General features: G+C 43.4%; 1 protein-coding gene across 1 annotated transcript in view; it reads right to left on the reverse strand.

Annotated features, from left to right (window-relative positions):
- LOC115203805 (potassium voltage-gated channel subfamily H member 6-like) overlaps positions 1 to 16,994 on the reverse strand; it is a 41,453-nt gene extending 24,459 nt beyond the window's left edge. The window contains exons 1-7 of the mRNA XM_029768816.1: positions 16,345 to 16,994; positions 12,362 to 12,592; positions 6,594 to 6,746; positions 6,202 to 6,305; positions 5,648 to 5,987; positions 5,500 to 5,550; positions 4,610 to 4,824 (exon numbers count right to left, since the gene is read on the reverse strand). Coding sequence (XP_029624676.1) covers positions 4,610 to 4,824; positions 5,500 to 5,550; positions 5,648 to 5,987; positions 6,202 to 6,305; positions 6,594 to 6,746; positions 12,362 to 12,592; positions 16,345 to 16,420 — 1,170 coding nt within the window. The 5' untranslated portion in view covers positions 16,421 to 16,994. The remainder of the gene's footprint in view (positions 1 to 4,609; positions 4,825 to 5,499; positions 5,551 to 5,647; positions 5,988 to 6,201; positions 6,306 to 6,593; positions 6,747 to 12,361; positions 12,593 to 16,344) is intronic.
- Between the last annotated feature and the right edge of the window lie 4,599 nt (positions 16,995 to 21,593).

Consider the following 21,593-nt stretch of genomic DNA (forward strand, 5'->3'; position numbering starts at 1 on the left):
TGGTTTGGGTTTATGTGGCATGATATGCTAGCTTGAAAAATGGGTGTCTGATTATTTCTGGCTGGGCACTCTCCTGATATAATCTAATGTTTTGCTTTCGTTGTAAAGCCTTTTTGAAATCGGACAGTGTGGTTAGATTAACGAGATTCTTGTCTTTAAATAGCTGTAAAATAGTCATATGTTTCAGAAATTGAAGTAATAGTATTTCAAACGATTCAAAAATCGCGCCACTGGATTGAAGTGGCTGTTACGTAGGTGGGACGAATTCGTCCCACATGCGCCAGAGAGGTTAACTCTTTTTTGGTTACTACATGATTCCATATGTGTTATTTCATGGTTTTGATGTCTTCACTATTATTCTACAATGTAGAAAATAGTAAAAAAATAAAGAAAAACCCTGGAATGAGTAGTGGTGTCCAAACATTTTACTGGTGCTGTATAGATATTTTTTCATCATGTCAGAGCATGATTATATATATGATTGATTGATTGTGAATGGGCAGTTTGACTTGCTGCTAATGTTAGCATATATATAAAAATATATATATTGTTTCTATACTGAACAAAAATATAAACCAACATGCAACAATTTCAAAGATTTTACTGAGTTACAGTTCATATGAGGAAATCAGTGAATTTAAATAAATTCATTTGGCCCTAATCTATGGATTTCACATAACTGGGAATACAGATATGCAACTGTTGGTTACAGATACCTTTAAAAAAAATGGGCTCACAATGGGCCTCAGGATCTCGTCACGGTATTTTTGGTAATTCAAATTGCCATCGATAAAATGCAATTGTGTTTGTTATCCATAGCTTATGACTGCCCATACCATAACCCGACTGCCACCATGGGGCACTCTGTTCACAACATTGACATCAGCAAACCGCTCACCCACACGACGCCGTACACATGGTCTGGTCTGCGCTTGTGAGGCCGGTTGGATGTACTGCCAAATTCTCTAAAACAACGTTGGAGGCAGTTTATGGTAGGGAAATGAACATTAAATTCTCTGGCAACAGCTCTGGTGGACATTCCTGCAGTCAGCATGCCAATTGCACTCTCCCTCAAAATCTGTGACATTGTGCTGTGTGACAAAACTGCACATTTTAGAGTGGCCTTTTATTGTCCCCAGCACAAGCTTCTTGATATGCCACACCTGTCAGGTAGATGGGTCATATTTGAACGGGAGAAATGCTCACTATCAGGGATGTAAACAAATTTGTGCACAACATTTTAGAGAAATAAGCTTTTTGTGGGTATGGAACATTTCTGGGATCTTTTATTTCAGCTCATGAAATATGGGACCAACACTTTACATGTTGCGTTTATATTTTTGTTTCGTGTACATTATCTCTAAAACACTTACTTTTTAGAAAGAAATTGTTGAAATCGTCAAATATCAGTTGGAAAGGTACAAGGTTGGGGTAAATTCCATTTCCAATTCCAGTCAATTCAGGAATTCACTGAAATTCCAATTCTCTTCAATGCTTTTCAATGAGGACAATTTGGAATTGAAACGTGGTTTACTTTCTGAATTGACTGGAATTGAAATGGATTTGACCCCAACCCTGGGAAGGCAACATAATTAGCCTGGAGAAATCCAGTCTGTTTGTGCTAACATTTCACTCCTTGCCACTCCATGTCATGCCAAACATGATGATTTCTCCAGGCAAATTATCTTCTAGATGTGTGAACTTGTTGGTGAGGGTGATTAAAAAACAAACACCACAGCTCACATAATTTGAGAGTACATGTGTGTGGTATTTATAGTCAGCAGCTGAGGACTACCAGGAGCAGGTTTGGAGGAAGTGGAGAGGGGGGCATCTATTGGCCTGATCGATTTTTCCATTGGTGGGAACTAGAGGCACGCCAAATTGCCTCCCATGTGCACCCAGCGAGCAAGGCAGGGGGCATTGACACGACAACCTAAAGAGCTCACCTCTCACTCAGAGCAATGCTAACATTAGCAGCAAGTCAAACTGCCCATTCAATCAACTAAATTCTGATGATATAAACCCCGTTATAACACTCAAATGTACTGTCATAAGACATGTACGTTCACTTGACACACACACATCTAGTAATACCACAAAAATCCCTAATATTGAGTCACATTGCTCCACTTGTAGTGGACAAGTGAAGTCAGGGCAGCCAGGGTTAGCGTGTGGGTTCATCTGGCTGGTGGCCACTCTGGCTGTCCCACCACAGACATGTGGGTCAGTGTGCTACGCAGTGGAGTTGTGGGGCCATCTCACTGCGTTAGTGTTTCCATGGCATTACAGGTTATGACAATGTACTCAAACTTAGTGTGATGACATGTGGGTGTGAGAAGTTCTTCTGCTGGCACAGATGTCACACTATGGAAGGTGGGATCTTTCTTTCACACATACAAACTGTCTTTCCCCCATTCTCCCTCTTTCATATACATGCAGAGAGACAAGAGCATATAGTACAGTAGTGATGCTAAATAACATCTCCATACATGTAGCCAACAAAATGTTCATACAGGAGATAATATCCTCTTACACACTACATAACGAAAAGTATGTGGCCACCTGCTCGTCGAACATCTCATTCCAAAATCATGGGCATTATTATGGAGTTGGTCCCCCTTTGCTGCTATAACAGCCTCCACTATTCTGGGAAGGCTTTCCACTAGATGTTGGAACATTGCTGCGGGGACTTGCTTCCATTCAGCCACAAGAGCAATAGGGAGGTCGGGCACTGATGTTGGGCTATTAGGCCTGGCTCGCAGTCACCGTTTCAATTCATCCCAAAGGTGTTTGATGGGGCTGCACTGGGGCAGGTAGCGTTCTCCTGGCATCCACCAAATCCAGATTTGTCCATCTGACTGCTCCAGAGTCCAATGGCGGCGAGCTTTACACCACTCCAGCCAACGCTTGGCACTGTGCATGCTGATCTGGCCAGTACAGTACTGTAATACTGTAATATATGCCATTTACGTAGCAGATGCTTTTATCCTAAGTGGCAACAGTGAATCTTTATATTTTCGTAAGTGACCCCAGTTGAAATCAAACCCACAACTCTGGTCTTGCTATGCTCTTATGAACTGAGCCACAAACAGGACCACTACAATACATAAGTACAATACAATACTGTAAAATACAATACATATTACAGTACAGGTGGAAGATATATGATTGTCATCCCCATGAGCGTACCACCCTCCTTCAGGCCATGAATGAGTCATGTAATGACATCAATCCAGGCTGTGTCAGGCTTGGATTCTCCATGGCAAAAGGTTTTTCCCCAGGTGCATGAACAATGAGGACATTTACTGCGATGTCGATGAGAACCAATGGCCAAATGCTCAAGACAGGCTTGATGCAAACTAATGCTTGCTAAATATTATGTTTCTTTCATTTGATTACAGTACACCTATGTTGGAATTATATCTGAACAATACAGATATTTCTTTCATCAATTGTGAAAGATCACACATGGGATATAAATTATCGAAATTTGATGTTCAGTCAATTTCAATAGATAGTGCAAGTGTATTGTCTAATGTGAAAACAGTACTGTAGCATATTATATTCAAAGGGCATTTTGAAACATGTATCTATTGGATTAACTAGCTGTTAAAATAACTACATTGAGAAGATATTAGTATGTTGTGTTTTGATGATGAAATAAATGTTCACATGGTATTTCACAGTACATTTATATTTTGGATGAATGGATGGGTGGTGAAAGATGCATTCAAACTAAATAAATGCACAATAAAACGTTTTATGAGACTTGCTGTCACAACATCCACAGAAGGGGGTGCCTCTCCTCGGTCGAGCGGCGCTCGGCGGTCGTCGTCGCCGGCCTACTAGCTGCCACCGATCTGTGTTTCAGTGTCTATTAGTTATGTCTGTTTTTGTTTGCACCTGTTTTGTGTTTGTCATTAGTGGGGAGGGTTATTTAGTCTGTCTGTGTTTAGCTAGGATTTGTGCGGGATTGTTCGTTGTTACGTGTGGTGTTACGTCTATTCTCTAGGCATTAGGGTTGTCGGGCTGTGCCCCGTCTAGGCATTAGGGTTGTCGGGCTGTGCCCCGTCTGCCTTTTGCGCGGAGCTTCTTTTAGTCATTCTTTCTGACTGTTATGCTCCCAGCTGTATATGAATCTTGCCTGTGGACTTATTAAATTAAGTTTGTTCTCACGGACCTCCGTCTCCTGCGCTTGACTCACTCCTTAAACTGTTCATTCCGCTCGTGACACTTGCCGTGTTACATGTGTTACCAGTTTGGAGTTTTGTATTAAGAAAATTCACCACATACTTTTGAAAACAGCACCAAAGTGACTGAAAAAAAACGTTAATTTTATATATATCGTTCCTGTTTGTGTGTTTGTGTGTGTGTGGATGCATGTGGAAACTCTTGAGTGACATGCAGCTGCTTCTTCAGCAGAAAGCTTGCAACACAGGAAGTCAGACCGAAGAGATGTAATCCACCACTTCTCAATAGCCCAATGTTCCTTTTACACAGCATCCTGTGTACACAAGCCGTACACATGCCGTTCTGAAAAAGGTTGAGTCAGGTAATCACACGGTTGTGGTTGTGTGATATGAGTGCTAGTGGGGACCATGTGTCTCACCTGTGTGACATGTGTGACCTTCTCTGTGACATCTCGGTGGCGGTCCTTTACTTTGCTGGGAGCGATGATCTCGATCTCAGTGGGCGAGGGCGGTCGCAAGAGGTCGGAGGCGAAACTGAGTGTGAGGGGGTTACGAGTGCTGGTCCTGCGAGTGCTGGTCCTGCGTCGCATCAGGTCCGAGTCTGAGGTGGAGCTCAGAGTACCGGCCTTCAGGTCTGCACACAACAACACTCATCTCTCATTACTGTGTCTCTATCTATTTTCAACGACTAGTTTACATATTATATGATCATTCAAATCCTTTATTTAAACTGCAAGTAACACATTCAGAACTAAAAATATAATGTGTTATAATGCAATTTCCATTCCTCTAGGTGAGAAACATCTTGGTTTATACTGAGCAAAGCATCTGAGTGAGAAAGATACAGAGAAAGTGTATTATCTATTTCACTTGTTTTGGCAATGTAAACATGTGTTTCTCATGCCAATAAAGCCAATTCAATTGAATTGATAGAGTAATGAAATGAGAGGGAGTGTGTTAATGCATTGCGGGGATGCATGTATTCCTCTACAATATTTCCCTGGGGTAGATGGGAAGTCCACAGCCCCACACTCCATAGCCCATAGTATTAGTTATTAGTTGTGTGATGAGTAAAGGATGGCCTCTGAGTGACTGGGACTCCTATAGACCTGGCACACACACACACGCACACGCACACACACACACACACACACACACACACACACACACACACACACACACACACACACACACACACACACACACACAGGCTATAGGTTAGAGGCATTGATTAGTGACCCTGCTGCTGCACATGCTCAGTGTTTGAGGAATGAGAGTGAGGATTCGCATTTTCTAGAGAACAGAATACCTCCAACAGGCCCAGGTAGCTTTGGCTTGGTTTGTTTTGATTCAGATGGAACTGTAAGAGGAGACACCCACATTTCTTCCTGTCAGAGGGGGTACAAAAATGGCAACAGACTACACTTTTGACTGGGTACACACACACACGAACTCACTACTGTTGGAGCGTGGGTCTCCTGGTCGGCCCGACTCAGCCCTCATGCTGTCGAGGTCATCCAGGGAGGAAGCTCTGCGGAGGCTGCCGACAGTCTCTCTGGAGCAGCTCCGGGGCAGGACCGTCCTGGGGAAGGCTGCACTGGAGAAGGGGCTGCTGGGGAGGAAGGCCACGCTGGGTTCCAGCCGCTCCGACAATAGGGACAGCAGTTTGGGGGAGTAGTGGCTTGCAGGCTGGGAGGACTCATGGTCCTGCTCTATCAGCGCCTCTGTCTCAGACTGCATGCAGCTCTCCTTGGACGGGATACGGAACTCTTTCAGAGGGATCTCTTCACTGTTGGGCTGAATTGGGGAAGGAGGAAGAGGACAAACATAGGTTAAATATTGTACTAGATTTCTACTTACTGCTAAATGTATGTGACTGAAGCTATATTCATTACAAAACATAAGAGATACAGGAACTGAGATAATCAAGATATATTATATGTAAGGTCATATTTAGACGAGTACTGTGTGTATAGGCCTATGTGTGTATGGGAGTCTCTGGCCACCTTACCTGTAGGTAGTCCACCACCACCCCCTCAAACTGGTCTTTGGCGAGGGAAGACCGACGCATTGCACGTACCAATGGCAGTCTCAACTTCAGCCTGCGACTCTGCCCTGAGAAACCACAGAGGGCTTATACATACACTTTACATAAATACACCTACAGTACCAGGATGTAGTCACATTCTGTATGTTATAACACAGCTACATTCAACATGGAATAAACAGGTTGATGCAGACAGACAGACAGACAGACAGACAGACAGACAGACAGACAGACAGACAGACAGACAGACAGACAGACAGACAGACAGACAGACAGACAGACAGACAGACAGACAGACAGACAGACAGACAGTATCACACACACACTGTCATCACACACACACTTTCCACACTGACCTGCCCATACCCAGCCCTGGGCCACCCTCTGTCTCAGACCTGGTTTCTTGAGGGAGGGGTCAATGATTTCCTGGAAGTTGAGGATGAACATGATGACCTGTCCCTCTGCTTTCTTCACAGGAACCACATCAATTAGACAGGGCCTGCAGGTCCCTGCAGGGGGGAGAGACATAACATTATAAAGCTGCTAATGGCCATCCTAACCTGGGCTCAAAGGTAACTAAGTAGACTTCAGGACAGCTCAAGTAACTATAAATATTGTTTAATCTTATCTGACTGTGCTCTCTTTAACACTGAACACATTTAGACTCAGAGTCTCAGGTTTCATGGTTGGTGGGCTGTTACTGCCATCTCATTTCAGTTTTATGTGGAGAGGCCTTCCAAACAGCTGTACAGTCTTGTAGTTTCTTTCCATGACTGGATGTTTTCCCAGGGCATTTATGAGACCCTCCTTTCTGTTTAAGTGAAGCCAGGGTGGGGGCTGTCAACATGTCCTAGCATAGGAGAAACCGATAGAGGGGTGAAGCAGCAAATGAGATATAGAGTGAGATAGAGAATAAGACCAATCAAAATGTAGACAGACTGTAGGAAGAGGGGAGGGAGAGAGCGGGCGAGAGGGAGAGCTAGAGAAAGAGAGAGAGGAAGAAAGAAAGCAAGATAACTAAAGAAGAGAGGGGAATAGAGTGGTATATCAATCGTAGTACTGAGCGATTAGTGCTTTTTGAGGTGCATTCTTGTGTCTCTTCTGTAGTAGGCGTAAATGAAACACAGACCGAACAAGTAGATGTGCAATGGATTATAGTCATTGTAGTTAATTACCATGTTTTATGCACTAAACTATGTAGACTATTGGCTTGTTCGAAACTACAACTCCCTACTACAAGTTCTTGAAATTTTCGGCATTGACCTCTACAGCAGAGGTAACTCTAGCTCGTCCTTTCCTGCAGCGGTCCTCATGAGAGCCAGTTTCATCATAGCACTTCATGGTTTTTGCGACTGCACTTGAAGAAACGTTGAAATTTTCCTCATTGACTGACCTTCATGTCTTACAGTAATGATGGACTGTCGTTTCTCTTTGCTTATTTGAGCTGTTCTTTCCATAATATGGACTTGGTCTTTTACCAAATAGGGCTGTCTTCTGTATACCACCCCTACCTTGTCACAACACAACTGATTGGCTCAAACGCATTAAGAAGTAAAGAAATTCCACAAATGTACTTTTAACAAGGCAAACCTGTTAATTGAAAGGCATTCCGGGTGACTACCTCATGAAGCTGGTTGAGAGAATGCCAAGAGTGTGCAAAGTTGTCATCAAGGCAAAGGGTGGCTCCTTTGAAGAATCTCAAATATAAAATATTGTTTGTTTTGTTTAACACGTTTTTGGTTACTACCTGATTCCATATGTGTTATTTCATAGTTTTGACGTCTTCACTATTATTCTACAATGTAGAAAATAGTAAAAATAAAGAAAAACCCTTGAATAAGTAGGTGTGTCCAAACCTTTGACTGGTACTGTAGGTAGAAGCTTACGAATAACATTTTGGGTGAGTTTGGACATTTACAAGTGAATGTGAATGAGAGACATGGTGCAAATGAACAAAGTTTGACGCATGCTTGTTTGAAGGAAAAACAGTACTGGCTCTGGAGCAGCATGTGTACACGCTGTGTCTGTGTGGAGTCCGGAGTCGCTAGGGCAACGGACCTGCCTGCTCTGCTCGGAGAAAATGGGGGAGGAGACGGGCCGAGAACAGAGAGGAGAAAAAATGCAAGGAAATCAAAAGATAGCAGTGACAGTTGTACAGATAACTCATCCAAAGGGCTTTGACTTCTCAAACATTGTCACAACTTCCGCCGAAGTTGGTGCCTCTCCTTGTTCGGGCGGCGTTCGGCGGTCGCCGTCACCGGCTTTCTAGCCTCCACCGATCTACATTTCTTTTTCCATTTGTTTTGTCTGTATTGTTCACACCTGGTTCCCATTACGTTTTAATTATTTCCCTATTTAACCCTCTGGAGCCATCATGGTTTTGTGCGTGTTTATTGTTGTCAGTTGTCTCGTTTATGTGATTCTGGATTTTCGTTCTCTTTGTTGGAGGATTGATTTTGAGTAAAGTTACTATTAGTACTCATCTCTGTGTCCTGCACCTGACTCCGCCTTACCTACATCACCTAGACTCTGACAAACATGGCAGAAAGCTAACACAATATGATGCCCCATCACCTTATTAATTCAGCACTTACTTAGATACTGTGCATTCGGAAAGTATTCAGACCCCTTCACTTTTTCCACATTTTGTTTCGTTAGAGCCTTATTTGTCCTCATCCATCTACACACAATACCCCAGAATGACAGAACAAAAACTTGTAGCAAATTTATTAAAAATAAAAAACTGAAATATCACATTTACTGTACATAAGTATTCAGACCCTTTACTCAGTACTTTGTTGAAGCACCTTTGGCATTGTTGACTTTCAATTTAAAACACAACCCCGTCAATACACAGATGGACTCCCCTGTTCCTGCTTACTCCCATTGTGCTATAAGACAAACAAACATGTGACTGGCTCAACTGTTCTGGGGAACTACGGTAAGTCTCATAATGTAAAATAATGTGACAGGTGAAAAGAAGAACACGGTCTGCTTTATCTCCTAGCGCTCTCCTAACATATTGCACAAGTTGACTGTAGGTACTCACCTAAAAAACAGACACAAATATGACAATTTACAGAAAGACTTCAAAGAAACAGTTTCAAAGGTATTGACGGTATTGAAAAACCATCCTGTGGCTATTTCCAAATACCCTGGTATACGGGGTATACTGCCCAAGCCTAATTGATTCCCATTCAAAATCCTATTTTCCCTAACCCCTAAACCTAACCCTTAACCAAACCCTAATGTAAAGCATCTGTGTGTAGCTGGTGAGATGAGTCAGGCGCAGGACAGCAGATATGAGAAATGAAAGCAATTTTACTCAATAATATCACAATAAACATTGTATAAATACAAGGCTCACAAAAAGACAGACCGCAATACAATAAACAATTACTCACAAACAAACATGGGGGAACAGAGGGTTAAATAATGAACAAGTAATTGGGGAATTGAAAGCAGGTGTGTAAGACAAAGACAAAACAAATGGAAAATGAAAAATGGATCGGCGATGGCTAGAAGGCCGGTGATGTCAACCGCCGAACACCACCCGAACAAGGAGAGGGACCGACTTCGGCGGAAATCGTGACACCTAACCCTAACTCCAACTCTTAACCCCTAATCCTAATTGTAACCCTAACCCCTAAACCTAACCCCTAAGCCTTAAACAGACATTTTCATTGTGGGGACCCGCAAAATGTCCCCGGAGTAATGTCCCCAGGAAATGTCCTTGTTTTACACTCACACACACACACACACACACACACACACACACACACACACACACACACACACACACACACACACACACACACACACACACACACACACACACACACACACACACACACACACACACACATTAACAAACAAACACATTCATTCAGTTTTAGGATCAATTAAGATCAATCAAGTACAGCAACATAATGCATTTTTATTGTGTATGATGAATTGTACCCATTGACAATTCATTCGTGCTTGTGTGCGCACCTGCGTTCATGACTGTATGCATTACTGGGATACAAAATAAATAGATGTTCAGTGGATTTGAGCTGGCACACTGACAATATTTCCATGACAACAAGCTCTCCGACACGGCACTTCTCATGCCCAAATGACCAACGTAACGGCATTGTGTCTACAGCCTCACTAGCCAGGTCTGTTTGCTTGTCCCTCTGTCCTTGGCAGGGGTCGCAAACAAACGAGAAAATAATGACATTTTTAAGGAACAGAATCAGAACCAGACCAGGGAACGAAAGTGATCTATATTGTTCTGGAACAGAACCATTATTTAAAAGTCCCATAAAAAAATGCAACAAAGCGCCTATGCAAAGCTCTTCCTCTGTCAATCATTAACTTCTTCCAAAGTCTGCCAGCTGAACATCTTTGCCAGTGTGTGTGCGTGTCGTCTATCTGCCCCTCAGAAGCATAGCTGTAGCCTGCGGACATTACAAACATAATTCAGAAGATAGGGAGATAGATTTTTTATTACAGAAGGATGGATTAACTTTTTCAATGCTAGTTAGGGATCCTATAGTTAAAATTGGATTTATTAACTATAAAAAGGTAAGATGTGTTTTTAATTCAGGTGCCGCTCTGCACACGCAAGCTTGTTAGCTAGCCAGCTACTCTGGTCCAACGTTAAGCCAACTCTGAAGTTCAAAGACATTCAAAAATCTTCCAGAGAAGCCTCTCCTCCGTAGGTATAATTCTATTGGCCTAATTCAGATAATGCATGTCATCACAAGATCCCCAGCGTTTCAAGCCAAGCCTCCTCCTCCACCCTCTCTCTCTGTCTCCCCACTCGCAAAGTTTCAGTTGCATCTCACGCCCTACACTTGTCTTTCCATAACGCATGTGAACAACTCACTGAGCTATAGCTTGCCAGCTCTATAGTAAGCTGCACTATCCATACTGCATGATTGGAAAAGTTATTTAATGTCGAGCTAAATGGAAAATAAATAAAGGTTTAAAAAGGAACAGAAAGTAACGATATAAACGGGTACTTTGGGGGGGTTGAACCGGTTCAGAACTGTGTCTTGCTGGTCGGAACAGTGTTACGAAAAAAATGATATATGGTTCTGTTCAGAACAAAACGATTGGAAAATAATTTTGGTTCCAACCCCGGGTCCTGTGTACATGTACAAGAGATAAAACACAGGACCATACAAGTATTGTTTATTTTTTTTATTTAAAAAAATCCCAAGGGTAGTGCACTGGGCCTTTACTTGTCCTGTATTAGCGGACATATATAGCCTTCCATAGCGCGGGCAAAAAATAAATAATCTGCACTCCCCTATCCCCCTGCAGCACCCCCACCCCCAAACTACTTAGTGCAGCTATGCACAGGGTGGGAAAGGGGAGTGGGGATGTCACGCCCTGATCTGTTTCACCTGTCTTTGTGATTGTCTCCACCAACCTCCAGGTGTCACCGGTCTTCCCAATTATTCCCAGGGTATTTATTCCTGTGTTCTCTGTTTGTCTGTGCCAGTTTGTCTTGTCAAGTCAACCAGCGTGTTTTTCTGTGCTCCTGCTTTTTCTTGTCTCTGTTTTTCTAGTCCTCCTGGTTTTGACCTTTTGCCTGCCCTGACACTGAGCCCGCCTGCCTGACCATTCAGCCTGCCCTGACCTTGAGCCTGCCTGCGTCCCTGTACCATTTGTAACTCTGACCTGGTTCTGATCTTTTACCTGTCCTCGACCTGCCTCTTGCCTGCCCTTTGTTGTTTAATAAATATCAGAGACTCGAACCATCTGCCTCCTGTGTCTGCATCTGGGTCTCACCCTGTGTCGTTATAGGGGATGAATAAACATGTTGCAGGTGAGGTAAGCAGGCCAAGACAGCTCCACCATGTCCACTCCCCAGACAGATAAATTAGTAGATGAGAGTTCACTGAGTCTGCAGCAGTTGGCTCCACATACTGTAACACTGCATCATACAGTAGCATTATATAAAAGTGAGAGGGAGACAGCCATGACACTTGGAGGGACCAAAATATTCTGTATGTGACCTTTACAGCACTCCCCACTATAAAGAAGGGGAGTAATGTTGTAACTTTGACTCTCTTGCTCTTTCCATCTCTTTCTCTCTGAATCTCAGTCTAAACCTCCACCTTCTCCTTACCTTCTTTGTTGTAGTAGAGGATCTCCACCTTGCGCTCCTCTGACCCTAGCAGGGCCTGTGCCAGCTGTGTCAGGGCAGACTTCATGGTGCCAGGCCCCACCAAGAACTGGCAGGTGCAGGGCTGCTGCATGATTTCTGCCCGCGAGAAGCCAAACATCTGGCAGAAGCCCTCGTTACAGTAGATAATGCCACAGTTCTTCATCTGAGCATTGGCTATCAGGAACTTCCGATCTGGGAGGAAACCAAGGGAAGAGTCAAAGCAGATATGTAAATGTACGAATATGGTGGGAATGTGGGAAATTACAGTACAATTATAATTGAAGGCTTATTACATCAAATGCAATATGCAAAATCGGACAATCAAAGTTTATCTAACTTCAGAAACATTCAGGTAATGATCATTTCAAGGAGAAGTCTCTCAATCAGATCCAATTCAAGTCTGGACTGTGTTCATTTCAGTTTCACATTCAACTAACCACATTCACCTCAACATCAAGTTGAAATTGGAGTAATCAAGTCTGTCCCTCTGCGGCACAAATCATATCAGTGCAATGATTCAAGAAGGCCCCAGAGGGACAAATACGGAGCAGCTGGACTCAGCAATGACAGTCCGCAATCAAGATTATAATATACTGCAATAGGTTTCAGCCGTCCTTACCTAGGTTCATGAGTGTGGCTATTGTCTCCAGCGCTAATGACAATTGCCTTGGAAGTCACATCAGCTACACTGATATTGTCGTACAGCGTGATATTCAATCAGTACAGTTTATGTTGAAAAGCTGCTCAAACATCTGTGCCTCTGACTCTGTCTCTACTCCTCTTTTTATCCACTCGTGAAACTGAGTTACACAACTCTCATTCTTCCCCATTTAAATAAATATGAGGAGAGAGATTTGGAGCTTCACCCAGAAAAAGCAGAACCCCTTCCCCCTCCTTGCTCCTCTGTGTAGAGTAAATAGGTGAGGTCGTTTGGTGGAAAGTACATCCTATCCTAAGTCATTATCAATGCCTCAGAACACAGACACCCAGACTCAGATTGTTGCTAAGCAGCAGTGGTTTGGCACACGCATCACCCAGCAGGGTGCTTACGCACACACACACACACACAGAGATAAGGAAGACATCAGTTTGATGGGACTTATCGGTCTGTCTCTGAGGACCCCTCTGCAGAGAGCTTTGAAAATCCCAGAGTAACATAACACAATTAATTCCGAAATGTCACCTGCCAGCACAGCAAATTAAACAAGCTGAAATCCTTTAACATGAAATTGAGGTGAAAAGTGGAACATTGCATCTTCTCTCTAATGTGGAGCAGCGGTGGAGAGGGTTATTCTGAGCCGTACCCCTGTGGTCAACAGACTGCCTTCACACTGTGACTGAAGAACACTGACAGTGACAGGCACAGTAGTCACAGTCAGACTTACAGTAGCATAGAAATAGGCCACTACTGAGCTAGGTTATAGGCCACTACTGAGCTAGGTTATATGCCACTACTGAGCTAGGTTATAGGCCACTACTGAGCTAGGTTATAGGCCACTACTGAGCTAGGTTATAGGCCACTACTGAGCTAGGTTATAGGCCACTACTGAGCTAGGTTATAGGCCACTACTGAGCTAGGTTATAGGCCTCTACTGAGCTAGGTTATAGGCCACTACTGAGCTAGGTTATAGGCCACTACTGAGCTAGGTTATAGGCCTCTACTGAGCTAGGTTATAGGCCACTACTGAGCTAGGTTATAGGCCACTACTGAGCTAGGTTATAGGCCTCTACTGAGCTAGGTTATAGGCCACTACTGAGCTAGGTTATAGGCCACTACTGAGCTAGGTTATAGGCCACTACGGAGCTAGGTTATAGGCCACTACTGAGCTAGGTTATAGGGCTCTACTGAGCTAGGTTATAGGCCTCTACTGAGCTAGGTTATAGGCCTCTACTGAGCTAGGTTATAGGCCACTACTGAGCTAGGTTATAGGCCACTACTGAGCTAGGTTGTAGGCCACTACTGAGCTAGGTTATAGGCCTCTACTGAGCTAGGTGATAGGCCTCTACTGAGCTAGGTTATAGGCCTCTACTGAGCTAGGTTATAGGCCACTACTGAGCTAGGTTATAGGCCTCTACTGAGCTAGGTTATAGGCCACTACTGAGCTAGGTTATAGGCCTCTACTGAGCTAGGTTATAGGCCACTACTGAGCTAGGTTATAGGCCACTACTGAGCTAGGTTATAGGCCACTACTGAGCTAGGTTATAGGCCTCTACTGAGCTAGGTTATAGGCCTCTACTGAGCTAGGTTATAGGCCACTACTGAGCTAGGTTATAGGCCACTACTGAGCTAGGTTATAGGCCTCTACTGAGCTAGGTTATAGGCCACTACTGAGCTAGGTTATAGGCCACTACTGAGCTAGGTTATAGGCCACTACTGAGCTAGGTTATATGCCACTACTGAGCTAGGTTATAGGCCACTACTGAGCTAGGTTATAGGCCACTACTGAGCTAGGTGATAGGGCACTACTGAGCTAGGTTATAGGCCACTACTGAGCTAGGTTATAGGCCTCTACTGAGCTAGGTTATAGGCCACTACTGAGCTAGGTTATAGGCCACTACTGAGCTAGGTTATAGGCCTCTACTGAGCTAGGTTATAGGCCACTACTGAGCTAGGTTATAGGCCACTACTGAGCTAGGTTATAGGCCACTACTGAGCTAGGTTATAGGCCACTACTGAGCTAGGTTATAGGCCACTACTGAGCTAGGTTATAGGCCTCTACTGAGCTAGGTTATAGGCCACTACTGAGCTAGGTTATGGGCCACTACTGAGCTAGGTTATAGGCCTCTACTGAGCTAGGTTATAGGCCACTACTGAGCTAGGTTATAGGCCACTACTGAGCTAGGTTATAGGCCACTACTGAGCTAGGTTATAGGCCACTACTGAGCTAGGTTATATGCCACTACTGAGCTAGGTTATAGGCCACTACTGAGCTAGGTTATAGGCCACTACTGAGCTAGGTTATTGGCCACTACTGAGCCATTCCTCTTTTTTAAACAACTGGATTTCTTCTTTGCTGAATGGATCAATAATGTTTTGTTTGAGTGGGTTGCAAAGACATTCTGGGGCAGTTTCTGAGTGAGCAATAGTCAACTACGATACCATTTAATTCAAGACAAAAGCACGGAAACGAAGAGGCATTGTGGGTGTAAAGCGTGCTGTGATGTGCTGCATAAGGCCCTGTTCAAGAAGGATATCACTCAGTTATATGCACTAACAGAGTGTGTAGTTGTAGTTAGTGGTCACATGCAAACTCTGTAAAGCAAAGAAATTATGTACTCTTTCTATCAGGATCCAGTGGTCTGACCAGTTTAAGAACGGAGAACATGTTAACTCATGCAATATAATCTAGTGCAGCATGTGAATTCATGCAACATGTGGAAAACATAGGCAGGTGCAAAGACATACTATACACACAAACCTATAGTATTAACATGACAATTTGGCATATTCAGCACATGCATATGGACATAAGCTAAGTTTGAACTGTAAATCAAATGTCGAGATAGAAGGAGTATTGCCAGAGGGTCTTGGACATTTAGAGGGCAATGCAGTAACACCTGTGCCATGCCATTAATGCCCAGGCCATAGTACAGGGGTTACACCAACAGGCAGGCAGGCAGGCAGATAGGCAGGCAGGCAGGCAGGCAGACAGGCAGGCAGGCAGACAGACAGACTTAAACTGAAGCATCTGCTTGATTACAGAAACAGCCATGTAGCACTCATATTCGGATCAATAGAAACTGGGGGGGACCACTAGACAAATGCATTTGTCTTTATATTTTATTACACTTTGCGTGGTTGAAAGGTTACATGGAAAAGGCATTCACCTTCATTTCTACCCAGTCTAATTGTTTGTTGTTGGGATTATACAGTTATAACAGCTTGCTCATGGTCACATTATGTTATTACTTTTTCAGTCATAATGTAAAGTGTGTCCACTTACTTTGTCCATCGAATTTCCGGATAATGGTGTCCAGATAAGTGTTCTGGAGGGCTACATGACCGCGTCTCACAGGCATTTTCACGCAGAAAGATGAGACTTCTCCGACGCATGAACCTCCAGAGTTTGAAATAAATCAAATTAAAGACGAAGTAGGGAAATACCCTATGCAAAAATGGCCCCGCATACAGGCGAATTCAATATGCGATGGCTGGTGAGCAAAGCGACAAGAAAATGTCACAAGGCAGCAGCGGAGAGGACCAGTTGCTAGGGCGATAAAAAAAAGGCGCTCGCTCCATAGGAGAGAGAACTGGAAGCCGGGTTTTGCGTGCGGTACACAGGAAAGTGTAAAAACGGTATTTCATAAGTCATAAAACGTTTCACTTTGCCTACAAAATAATAAACAGGCTCTACAATTAGTCTAGTCTTGCCAGTCGTTATCATCTAATGAAGAGGTGAAAAACCAACACCGCCCTCCCCGTCAACAAGATCAAAGAGAAGTGAAAGAAAAGGAGTAAATCGAAGTCTTAACCGCTACGTTTCATCCGGACAGTAGAAGAAGCTACTATTTGGCGAATCTCGGATGCCCTCCCCATTTGACAGGGTTGACCAAGCACTGCGCGGGGCAGGGGGAGTCATCATCCCACCAGACGCGCCTGACACTTTTTGACAGTGAGCAGAGACACCCTCATCAACTGCTTCGCTGCACATCACACGTCTCTACGCGCACTCTCTCTCTCTCTTTGGCCTCTGTAATGCTCCTCTTCATTTCTTTAATCTCAATAATTGACAGGGTAAAGGGTATCAGTCCAGTGTGTTTGTGTATGATCCATAAATGTTTCATTTGGGGAATTCATGCTATAAGTGACCACACAGTTAATGGTCCAATGCAGCCTTTTTTATCTCAATATCAAATCATTTCTGGATAACAGTTAAGTACCTTACTGTGATTGTTTTAAATGAAAAATGATCAAAAAGAAACAAAAGTAGCTTCTTAGCAAAGACCAATTTCTCAAGACAGAATTTTGCTTTGACTGTCTTTTCAAACATCTCTTACACAAAAAGGGCATTATCATCATTTTCACAATTTCACAGGTTTATTCCAACATCATAGGGTGGAAATATATATAAAACAGAGAAATCACGTTTTTGACTACACTGGGCCTTTAATTTAAAAAAAAGACAAACAAGATCACAATTCTGGGAATCGCATCCCCCTCCTCATAAACAGCCACTGAACCAGCTTGGTGAATAACAGCCCATTGATATGTCATGTGACAAGAGGCAGATAAGAAAAGATACAGATAAAGGTGAGAAAACATAACATGGGCAGGAAGGTGTCATCAACACATGTCAAGTAGAATGCCTTATGCATGCCTCAAGTCCTCCTGTCAAACCACTGGTACAAATTCTCCAGTCTCACGTCTCAAAGCTCCCTGAGCCAGTCACTGATAACACTGGCGACGGCTGAGAAGATTGGAGAAGATTCACAGAAAATGATGTGAAAGAGGGCAGGGGGCACTTCAACTTAACAAGAGACACAGTCTGGGTATGTTTTGATGACAGTATATAGCAGGGCCCCAACCTAACCATTATACTACATGCTAATTACCAATATGGCAAGGGCCTGGACCTGTGGAGGATGGTGGGAGGAGTTATAGGAGGACGGGCTCATTGTAATGTCTGGAATGGATTAAATGGAGCGGTATCAAACACAACACACATATGGAAACCACATTTGACTCCATTTATATCATTCCAGACATTACAATGAACTTGTCCTCCTATAGCTACTCCCACCAGCCTCATTTGGCCTGGACATACACTTGCACACACCCACACAGACACACATCCACCCACACACACACACACACACACACACACACACACACACACACACACACACACACACACACACACACACACACACACACAGACACACAACCACACAGACACCCACACATGCACACACCCACACAGACACACAACCACACAGACACCTACACATGCACACACCCACACAGACACTAGTTTTTTTTATGATGACAGTGTGGCAGCAGGTGCAGGTGTAGATTATTGAGGGGACACACGAGAGGGCCCAAGTGCCCACATGGGATCTGTGCCAGAGAAGAGACAGGCACTAATGGGGTGTGTGTTCCGAACAACACTTGTCTCAGTTTCTAAGGAGAATAGATGCTTTTCCATATACGTACAGTATGTACCTGTCCACCGGTCTATAAATCCTTTTTTCTTATGAATACAGTTTTTTACAATCCCTTTAGCACTAATTTCAGGGGTGGCAGGTAGCCTAGTGGTTAGAACATTGGGCCAGTAACCAAAAGGTTGCTAGATCAAATCCCTGAGCTGACAAGATACAAATCTGTTGTTCTTCCCCGGAACAAGGTAGTTAACCCACTGTTCCTAGGCCGTCATTGTAAATAAGAATTTGTTCTTAACTGACTTGCCTAGATAAATAATAATTTCAGAACCTTGTGGTCATTTTTCAAAACACTAGACACAAAACTCAAAACAGTCATCACTTGCAACACAGGCTGTCCAATGTTCAAAACATTGCATTGTGGATTCATATCATTAAAGAAACCTTGCACTTGCAGAATCATTGGTTCAAATAACTAATTTGTCATGAAATACCATAGGAACATTAATTTAGATCACCCACACACAAGATACCAATAGTTTCACTGTGTAGTTCTTTGTACAATCATTAAATATTGTAGTACAAAATATGTGATACATGTTTCATTATGGTACTACACGTAAATACATCACTGTAAAAGGACTAGTAGAGAGAATACTACAGACACAGTGGAATCATTGAACAAAACGTAACATTTATTGATGAAATACAATAAAATCACAACATAGGTTTCTTTGAATCAAAGAAAAAATAATTAGCTATAAAAAAACTACAGTAAAACGTCAACTGCAGTGTTCCTCACCTGACTTACTGTAAAAAGCAAAACAAAATATGAATTACTGTACTTCTATATTTCCATCAACCTGTCTTGTGGATTTGGCCACAGGTTTTCATCCACATCACAATGGAGGTTTTCATTAGCCAAACATCTTTGGAAGAATCTTCGGGCATGGCGAATCCAGGCCTGACACTGGTCTGCCGTGATGTCATTGCATGCGTCATCCATGGCCTGGAGAAGGGTGGCTTGTTCGTAAGGGAGCCTATCATATACCTTCCACCCCCATGTGGAGAAAGATTCCTCAATCGGGTTAAGGAAAGGAGAGTAAGGGGTCAGTACAGGGTGGTAAATTGTGGTTGGAACTGAAACCATGCTTGCACCATTTGAGCATGGTGGAACCTGACATTATCCCACACAATGACATAGGTCATGCCATCAGCTCTACAGACCTGATTTAGCTCATCAAGGAAGGTTACAAGGAGAGCTGCATTATATGATCCAATACGAGGTCTGCGTCCCACCACACCATCTTCCAATATAGCCGCACACATGGTGATGTTGGCCCCACGTTGTCCAGGTACTTGGATGGTTGCCCGCTGGCCAATAAAATTATGACCTCTCCTCCTTGTCTTGGCCAGGTTGAAGCCTGCCTCATTCAAAAAGAGGAATTTGTGATGGTTTTCGTCAGCATCCAGCTCCATCACCCTCTAAAAATACATTTTGGAAAGAGAATTGCTGATTACAATGATGTGGAATTTTTGGGGAATATTTCACAACAGGCATCTTGAAACTGAACATGCCTGAACATACTCAGTCCTCAGTTGCTTCACTCTGTCTGCATTTCTTTCTAAAGGCACACGGTATAGCTGTTTTAGAGACACCTGGTGCCTTTTCAGCATGCGTGCAATAGTCAGCAAACTTATGGCTTCCACATTGTTGAACATGTCGTCATTGTCCAAGATCTGCTGCCGAATTTCTGTAAGGAGAATATAATTTCTGTCCCGAACCAAATTGACCACAGCCCGTTCTTGTTGGTCAGTCAGAATCTTGCCTCTGCCTCCCCTATTTGGCCTAGTCTCAATTCTGCAGGGAAAATGACAGTAAGAACACATTTAGTCACATCACCTACTCTGTGGTACACATTGGCATGCAGTATACAGTCATTTGACAATTGAGAGTAGCCTAATGTTTAGTGCATGGTGAAGACTTACCGGTTCTCATTGCAGGAAAATTCTGATGATTGAGGCCATGGTTGATCTTCTGAGGGTGGTTGAATCATTCTAGCTGCCTCAGTCATTGTCATGCCATGATTTACAACATGGTCTACAACTATTGTTCGGATTTCATTGGACACGCTCTGCTGTTGCTGCCGCTGTCTTGGTCCGTTCCCCCACACCTCTCAAACGAGCCCCACGACCACCTCTCAGAAGGGGTGCTTGTCCCCTGCCATTCCTTTGACCACCACGTCTTCCTCCTCCCACTGCTTGACCTCTATTGTGACCTGGATCACCTGCCGGCTCCCTGTTATCGCTATGTTGTTGTAGGTGGATACCACTCATTTCACTATATACTCGTACCACAATGTGAAATCAATCATCAGTAATGAGTTGGCAGTATTGGAAAAGCAACTACAAGGGCCCGCATACATACACTCACAGGCCACTTTATTAGGTACACCTGGGTGTTAATGCAAATAGCCTGCTCCTTCGAACAGCGAATCATGTGGCTGCCTGCAACTCAATATATAGAGTATAGAGAGCTTTAGTTGTTGTTCGACAAAACATTAGAACGGACAAGGTGCCACACATGGTGGTTCCAGCATCTCAGGAACAGCTGCCCTCCTGGGATTTTTACTCACCACATTCTCTAGAGTTTACAGAGAATGATGCGATAAACAAAACACATTCAGTGAGCGGCAGTTCTGTGGGCAAAAACCCCTTGTTAATGAGAGAGGTCAAAGGAGAATGTCCAGATTCATTCAAGCTAAAAGAAAGGCCACAAATACTCAAATAACAGCCGTTTAAAACAGGGGTGTGCAGAAGGGCATCTCTTAACGTACAACACCGTGAATAATTCAGGCTGTTGTGGAGGCAAAAGGGGATCCTACCCAGTACTAGATAGGTGTACCTAATAAAGTGAGTATACAGTGATGTCAAATCTGAAAACATGGTCTGGAAAGGTTGTACATGGGACCATAGAAACACTGTCTAATAAAGAATGATGATGAAATATTACATCCATAGATAATGTAGTCCAATTGGTTCATGTTCCACGGTAATTGGTGTCAATGGATCTCGTTATCCTGAAACTTTCATG

Source organism: Salmo trutta, chromosome 1, assembly GCF_901001165.1.
Source record: "Salmo trutta chromosome 1, fSalTru1.1, whole genome shotgun sequence".
NCBI classification, from domain to species: Eukaryota; Metazoa; Chordata; class Actinopteri; order Salmoniformes; family Salmonidae; genus Salmo; species Salmo trutta.